An 8,345-nucleotide genomic window follows, 5' to 3' on the forward strand; every position below is an offset into this window, starting at 1 on the left:
TCTGCCCGGGCTCCTCTCTGGAGCTGCAGCTCCCCGGGGACCATGCCTGGCTCTGGGGTGTCACCTCTCAGGGAGTGACCTGGCACCAGGTCCAGTCAGAGGTACCAACCCTGGCATCACCCAGCATCTCCCGTGGGGCTGGGGCAGCTGCAGAGGGGGCACTTGTCGGCTGCCAGCTCCCACCCTGAGCCCTGAGGGGACCCTGGGGCACCTCACAGCGCTGTCCCCATGCTGGCCACACCAGCAATCTGCCTCCCAGGGTTCTGCTGGGGGGAAGGGGGAAGGGGGAATGAGTATTAAAAAGCAGAGCAGTGCCCACAGAGCAGACATTCTTGGGTAATTAGAACCAAAAGGAGCGAGTCGAGGTCCCGCTGCCGGCTCTGGTTATTCTCTGCCTCACCGCGGCTCCGAGGCGCCGGAGCGGGGCTCTCTGCCAGGGCTGGCTCTGCCCAGGGACAGGAGACCCCTCTGGCCCTTCCCTGAGCCTTGGGGTGCCCCACACTCTGCTGGAGCAGAGATTTGGACTGCACAAATCAGCTTTGAGCCCCCACCTTGGGCACTTCCAGCTGGGAGCAACACCGGAGGGTTTCTGTGGGTGCACTCATCCCTAGCACTGCCAGCTGGCAAAAACTCAACCCAAGGTTCTGCCCAGGGCCAGGCGACCCCCTTGGCCCATCCTTGAGCTTCGGGGTGCCCCACACTCTGCTGGAGCAGAGATTTGGACTGCACAAATCACCCCAGTGGGGCCAAGAGGGTGGGAGCAGCCTCACACACACCCCGGGTCACAGATTGTCACAGGGAGTGACTCCAGCAGGGGACACAGCCCCAGGGCTCTGTGCCGTCCTCCAAACCAACAGGTCAGGGTTTGCCACAATTTTCCCCAGGTTTCAAATGTCCCCAGGCACTGCTGTGCCCACACAAACCCCTTTGGGGACAACACATGCCATGTCCCCAGAGGCACCAGCTCCCGGGTGACACCACAGTAGCACTGGGGACGTGCTGGTGGCCCCACAGCTGGACAGCTGCAGAGAAAAGCAGCTCGTGTGACCCACGAGGAACACAAAGGAGGGAATGGGGGCACCAGGCCGTGCTCTTACCTTGCTCGGGCAGGGTGGGGGCCGGCCGGGCAGCGGAGAGCGCGGCTGCGACCAGCACAGCCCAAAGGATCAGGCACCGCCAGGTCCACATCCCACTGCTGCAGCTACTGCTCGGCGACTGGGCTCTGCAACTGCCCCTCCATGGGGGCCCTGGGGGGAGCAGGGGGGTCTCCGCAGGGCTGGCAGCCCCTACAAGCTGGGAAGAAGGAAAGCAGAGTCAGGCAGGGCCAGCTGCCCCACACCCCACCATCCATCCAGCGCTTGTGATGTTCCTCCCGCATCCAGCGCAGACAGCAGGATGTCTCTGCACCAAGGGACATCCTGCATCAAGGGACATCCTCAGACTGCAGTGGCAGGTCCCCACAGACCCCTCAGCAGCCTGACACAAGCTGGCACTGACTGGCAGGGTTATGTTTCCCCGTGTAAAAGCGCTGATGTGTCAAGAGTGAAACCGCTGGCGAAGCAGAACCGAGCGCAGCAAGATTTCCCAGAATGGTGAGAGAAACATTAACGACGCTTAAAGAAAGGGAGATTCCTGCTCTCCTCCTCCTGCACTTTGTCAGGTGTTGCTGAGCCATGGCTTCACTGAGGGAAATCCCTTACCCAGAGCAAAATCTCATGCTGTCTGTGCTGTGCCACCCCTAGCGAAGCAGCTCTCACTGCAAACTCCAGCCCCTGCCATTCCCTATAGGATCCATAGGGCACACAGCAGCCACCCCTTGGAGAGGCCTTCCTGGAGCCACAGGGTCAGCCAGCTGCAGCCCATCTCCTTCCACCAACAGCTGTTTTTGAAGTGGCTCTGTGGGGAGAAATCCCCCGGCATCCAGGGCCAACTCTGCAACTCGCTCTCGCCCCTGCCAGCTCTCACGCTCAGGTCCCCATCCCTTTCCAGGCCAGCTCCAGAGCTGGGCTCTGGCACAGCTGGGAGGCTCGGGGTGCTGTGGGGGCGCGCCCTCCATGGCCCTCATTCCTCCTTCCCTCTGACCATCCCTGCCAGCAGCACGGAGCTCTTCCAAGACACGTTCCAGGGGACGCCGGAGCCCGAAGCCGGCCGCCCCCGGCCAACTGCTCCGAGCCTGGCGGATGGGATGGGATGGGAAGGAGCCCCTGTGCTCCACCCCCGCGCCACATCTGCACCTCGGCAGCAGCCTGGGATGAGGTCCCGAGGCTGGCCATGGCTGATGGTCCCGCTGGGCTCTGTGAGGAGATCCTGCCCAGCCATTGCTCAATGTGCACGGCCCCGGCCAGGGCGCCGCTGCCAGCGGTGGCTGTCTGTCTCTCTGGGACAATTACAAGGACAGGACAGGATACCATGCCACAAACCCTTCCCCATGGCACCTCCTGGGGCACAGCTGTGCCGCCAGGCCCCTCAGCCCCTGCTGAACACCCCAAGCTCACCCGTGCTGCCGTGTGCTGCGCCGTCCCCGACCTGCCGCGGGAACAGGCGTCAGGCTGAAGTACACACTGTTAAAAACAGTGAGTAATAATCATAGTGAGTAATAAACTGCTACTCATCCTCCCCACGCACTCTACCTCTCCTGCTCCAGTGTGAGATCTTGCGCTCCCTGAGCCTGGCTTTTCCTCAAGGATGGGCTGAGCAGCCACGACCCCCAAAGATCCTCCAAAAAGCCTCTGCACCCAAAGGAAACCCAGCTGGGGTGTAGCTGTGGGGGCTCCAGCTGCCTCCTTCATGCCCAACAGCTCTGGCTGGCACAGGAGTATTTGGGACCCAAACTATTGACACAAGGAGCCGGGCAGGGAAAAGGGCACCCAGCAAACACCGGCGTTATCTCCAACACCAGCGCTCCCAGGCACTGGGTAGTGCTTGGAAATAGTTATTGAATGTTCAGGATTTATCAGGGTTTGGAAAGGGGAGGCGGAATTCTTTCAGGGAGGAGGTGGCGGGGGGGGGGGGAGGATAAAAAAAAAAAGCCTTTGGTATTTCTGGAAATTATTTTCTGTCTCTCGGTGGCTTTGTTTATGGGCAGCACATGCTCCCCGGAACATGCCCTAATGCGGAGCGTCTGCGTGGGCCTCCCGAGCCGGCCCCGCGCCGAGGGGAGGGATGGAGGGATGGAGGAGAGCCCAGTGCCTCCAGTTCCTGACAAATGAGTCAGTGCTGGCCCGCGCACAGCAGAGCCCTTCTCCAGATACACCTCGGAGCGGGCGCCTTCCAGCTGATTCAGGGGCTCGACAGCGGGATATTTCCATGGCGTAGGGACGGCTCGGCAGCACGGAGCTGCCCCGCGGCTCAGAGGGTCGCTGCAGGGAGGGAGGAACAGAGGGAAGGGTGCCAGCACCCAGCAAGAGCACACAGGGATGGTCGGCTTCCCAGGGAGGGAGCAGCAGCCATGGCTTTGCTGGAGAACAGCAGCACTGGGATTGCTCCTTCTGGACAGGTTCAGCAGCACCCGAGGGAATCTCAGTGCCCAGAGAGGCAGCACAGACCTTTTCCCCCTTCCCAAGGGAAAAGGGAACACTGGGGAACCCCACGACACCTGCCCTTCATGACTCCTTGGTGTCCCGAGGAAGTGGGGAGAGCACTCCTACCTGTGCAAACACCAGCATGGCTCTTTTCCGTGTTTATCCAGCTTTTATATAAATCCCAACAGGAAACCATTTGCTCTGGAGGATGGCAGCTCGGGCAGGGTGGGTCTCTGGGCACCATCCCCTCTCCCTGTGGCCCCAACACACTGCAATTTACTGCTGCGGGGTGGACTCAAACAACTAAAAACAGAAGCAGCTAGAGAGGAGCCAGGGCTAAGTGCCCCTCGGAGACCTGCCTCCAAAACTGCAATTACCACCAGCCATTACACCCACGGAGCTATTTCAGAGTGGTGATGGACAGCCCTGTGCCCATCCCTGCACCCTCCAGGGGCACACGCTCCCTGTGTGCCAGGACAGATGTTCTCACACTGCCTCTGCACTCCGGCGTGCCCATGAGGAGTCTTGTGCAACCTGTCCTCAGGGGGCTGCACTTTCACTCCTCACATCTCCCACAGCCCTGAGTCACAGGGCTGAGCTGTCCCAGGGACGTGGCACGGACTGGGCTTTCCCACTTGCACAGCAGATGCACCCCGTGGCTCTGAGCTGAGTGGCTCTGAGTGGGGAAGCCCCTTGCTGTCGTGTCCATCTCTGGAATGCATCTCAGGTGCCAAACACGGGAGCAGGGTGGACAGCCAGGCTTGGAGCCCTGCGATGCTGTGATACCTGCAGGGGAGCCCCGATCTGATCCCTGAGACTTTGCCATGTCGCTGGGGCTGGGGGCTCTGCTTCCTTTCCTCCGCCTCCCTGCCGGCCTGAGGCATTCACCGCCAATGCCTTGGCACCAGCGGGTGGCACAGCAGGCAGGGAAAGCACAGGGACGGGCCAAATGCAACAGGGAGAAGCGTCTGAGCTCAGCTCCCGGGTCTGCACAGCATCAGGAGCTGGAGGTGGCACACTGTGCCCAAGCAGGCACGGTCCCTGTCCCTCAGGAGGGGAGGTGCTGACTGCCAGCAGACCACCCTGCCTGGCACGGACACCCCTCAGCTCCAAAGCACATGAAAAGAGGCTCCTTTTCCCCTGAAGCACAACAAAAGCAGCACAAATCCAGCTGCCCTTGGCGAAGGAGGACGCGCCAAAGGCACATTCTGTGGGTGGCAGGAGTGAAACCTTTCCCTTGCCCAGTGCTCCGTGCCCCCAACCTGTGGCTCAGGTCAAGAACCAAGTATTTGCTGAAATAAAAAGCAAACACAACTGCACATGGAACTGTAGGGGAAAACTGTAATGCTTAAAGCAGACACATGCTTGGAAAAATAAATATCCAACTGTGCAGCATAAAGAGCATGTTAACCCTTCCCAGCTGGCCGCCAGGACTTCAGGGCTACCAGGGGCACCTCCAGCACTGAGCTGTGGGCTGGAATGCAGTGGTGGGAGAGCCTGAGATGTGGGGCAGGAAGGACAGGGAAAGGCCCAGCCTCACCCACAGATCTCCACAAAACCATGGCAGTTCTAGAAGCATCCTCATGCTCAGGGGTCCCTCCCCACCCAAAGGCTTGAGTTTCACATCTACAGAACAATTGCTGGTACCCAAAAATCTATCCTGGGATGGTCTCCCTGACTGCTTTGGGAGGAGACTGGACAAGGAGAGTGACACTGGGACACGATCACAGCCTGCCATCCCAGGCAGGGACAGAAACCCATTACCCAGCCTGGGAGGGAGCTGGATGGGGTCTTCACTACAGTGCACTCCTCCAAGGAAAGCCATGGGGAGGGGAAGGAAACACATTTGCCGTCACGCCCAAAGGGGCAGAAAGTTGGATTTTCAGGACGGGATGAGCATCTGCAAGTAGCCCCTTCCAGCAGCCAGGATTTGGGGGGCTCCACCTGGGGCTGAAGACAATAGGGCTCCTGGCTCAGGTTATGTTTTTAGGTGGGTAAATAAAGAGGGAGCTGCAGCTCAGCTCTGGTACTGGTGAGGCCAGGGAAGGCACCTCGTGTGTGCAACAGCCCAGACTCAGCTCCCGCCGGCCGCCTTCACTCGTGCCTGCACCCTGCCGGGGCAGGGGCGATTTATTTTAATCCTCTCGCAGCAACACAAGGAAAAGGCAGCAGTGCATGCCAGCCAGCACAGGGATTAAGGGAGGAAGTGCTCCTGAGTGGGGAAGATGGCTGCTAGCCAGAGCAGGGGGCTGCAGGGCCCACGCTCCTGCGGCGGGGGGGCTCTGCCTGTGCTGGCATCCAGCATCCATCCTGGCACGGGGGGGCTCTGCCTGTGCTGGCATCCAGCATCCATCCTGGCACGGGGGTGGGGGGCTCTGCCTGTGCTGGCATCCAGCATCCATCCTGGCACGGGGGTGGGGGGCTCTGCCTGTGCTGGCATCCAGCATCCATCCTGGCACGGGGGTGGGGGGCTCTGCCTGTACTGGCATCCAGCATCCATCCTGGCACGGGGTGGGCTCTGCCTGTGCTGGCATCCAGCATCCATCCTGGCACGGGGGTGGGGGGCTCTGCCTGTGCTGGCATCCAGCATCCATCCTGGCACGGGGGGGGGCTCTGCCTGTGCTGGCATCCAGCATCCATCCTGGCACGGGGGTGGGGGCTCTGCCTGTGCTGGCATCCAGCATCCATCCTGGCACGGGGGGGGGCTCTGCCTGTGCTGGCATCCAGCATCCATCCTGGCACGGGGGTGGGGGGCTCTGCCTGTGCTGGCATCCAGCATCCATCCTGGCACCCAAACCACCGCCTCCACCTGCCCCGGGCTCACTGAACCGCTTGGGTTCCAACATTGCCGGGCACGGAGCAGCCCCGGCCCGCCCGATCCGGGACACGGGGCAGCAAGCCGGGCACAGAGGGGACGGCGAGGCAGCCCGGCATCACCTGAACGCGGACACGCTCTGCTCCGTCCGCACACGAGGCCGTGTCTGCCGGCCCCAGAACCCGCAAAAACCACGACCAAACCGCTCCGCAGCCGATCCCCCCCGGGTGCCCAGGGCCACCGCAGGTGTCGCCTCCCCGCACTCCCGTGGGCGGACGAGCGGTTCCCGGAGCCGCCGCATCCCCGCGCCGTGCCGGGCTCCGGGAGCCCCACCGGCGTGCACACACAAAGGGAAGCACCAGCCCCGGGACGGCGTTATCCCAGCGCCTCCATTCCCGCTGCCCGCCCCGGCATCCCAAAACTAAACCACAACCAAATCCAGCTCCTTCTTCTCCATTTTTTTTTCCCCCTGGAAGCCGCAAGGCTCCCGCTCAGGTACTTTTCGGGAAGAAGGGGCCAGGCGGCGGCTCGGAAAACGCCCCCCGATTCCCGCCAGGCTGCCCCGCGGCCGGGAGGGCTTTGGGGGCCGGGACGGCTTTGGGGGCGCTTCCAGTCTCGGTTCTGCCGATCCCAAACCGCCGCCGTACCCAGGAACGGCCCCGGGGCCCCGCAAACCCCCCGGTCCCTCAATGCGGAGCCCCCCCCGTCGAGCCGCCCCGCCGGGACAACGAGGCGCACCTGGGGGGGGGGGGGGGGGTTCGGTCCCGTCCCCCGCCCGAGCCCCCCGGGCACAAAGCGACGCCCGCCGTGCCCGTGCCGCCGCCCGCGGCCGTTACTCACCGGAGCCCCGGCGCGGAGCCGCCGCTCCCGGGAACAATGGAGGGGAGGGAGCCCCGGCCGGGGCGAGAGGCGCAGCCCCGCCGCCGCCGCGCTCACAGCGGCCGCCCCATGGCAGCCCCGGTGCGGCCGGGCCGGCGGAGGCGGCGGGAGGCGCTCCCGGAGCCGCTGCCGGACGCGCTCCCGAAGGCGCGGCCGCCCCGACGCCGCCGCTGCCGCTGCCCGCCCGCCGTGTCCCGCCGAGCGCCCGCCGCCGCCGAACTAAGGCGCTCCCGCACCGCCCCGCCGGCCGCCGCGGCTCCTCCTCCGCCTTCCTCCTCCTCCTCAGCGGCCTGATGGGGCTTGTAGTCACAGCCGGAGCGCCCCCCCAGCTGCGGACCCCGGGGCCGTTCCGGACATCGCCGGGGTTTTGCGGCCCGAAGGCAGCGCAGGATGCTGGCCGTGATGCTCCCCTCACCTCTGCACCTTTTCCCTGTGGCTCTTGCTGGCCCCAGGGGAGCTTCAGGCCCCCGTGGGTGCAGTTTGGGGTGGGGGGCCCGCCTGCACCCCCATTATCCTGTGCAATACCCGCTCTGGAGGCAGCAGGGTGAGCAGAGCTCTGGGCAGCCTGCAGCCCCCCAGCCAGCCCCTCTGCAGGGCAAGGCCCAGGGTGGATGTTTAAAGAGTCCCAAATCAGCCCCGAGTCCTCCCAGGAGCCCTTTTACACAGGAAAACATAACCCTGCCAGTCAGTGCCAGCTGCTGAGGGGTTTGTGGAGAGCTGGTGCCGCAGTCCCTGCCCTTCCCAGCTGCTTTCACCGAGGTTTGGAGCAGGAACGCGGCAGCTCTAACACAGAGCTCCCCAAAACTCTGAACAGGCACTTTTGGCTTAGTCCCAGCTGGGGCCACACTCAGCCCCCAAGCCAAAAGGCAGAGTGGGATATTGTCACACCAGCGAGCTCGGCCTGAATTCTGTGCTCCCCAGCAGGGAGGTTTGGGCACCCAGATGAGCTCCCCCAAAGCTGGCCTGGCTCAGGGTGATGCAGGGCACTCAGATGAGCTCCCCCAAAGCTGGAGTGGCACTGGGTGGTGCAGGGCACTCAGATGAGCTCCCCCAAAGCTGGACTGGCTCAGGGTGATGCAGGGCACTCAGATGAGCTCCCCCAAAGCTGGAGTGGCACTGGGTGATGCAGG

At 63.3% G+C, this 8,345-nt stretch overlaps 1 protein-coding gene across 4 annotated transcripts in view; it reads right to left on the minus strand.

Annotated features, from left to right (window-relative positions):
- Nucleotides 1-7,239, minus strand: part of FGFR1 (fibroblast growth factor receptor 1) — a 36,860-nt gene extending 29,621 nt beyond the window's left edge. Inside the window, exons 1-2 of one of the 4 annotated variants that reach the window (XM_063175311.1) lie at nt 7,177-7,239; nt 1,098-1,293 (exon numbers count right to left, since the gene is read on the minus strand). In XM_063175311.1, the coding sequence (XP_063031381.1) occupies nt 1,098-1,188 (91 nt within the window). In that variant the 5' untranslated portion in view covers nt 1,189-1,293; nt 7,177-7,239. Of the gene's footprint in view, nt 1-1,097; nt 1,294-7,176 lie in introns of those variants that run through there. The other 3 variants (XM_063175308.1, XM_063175309.1, XM_063175310.1) reach the window with 3 other exon arrangements.
- Nucleotides 7,240-8,345: the final 1,106 nt, after the last annotated feature.

The sequence above is a fragment of the Melospiza melodia genome, chromosome 23 (assembly GCF_035770615.1).
Source record: "Melospiza melodia melodia isolate bMelMel2 chromosome 23, bMelMel2.pri, whole genome shotgun sequence".
NCBI classification, from domain to species: domain Eukaryota; kingdom Metazoa; phylum Chordata; class Aves; order Passeriformes; family Passerellidae; genus Melospiza; species Melospiza melodia.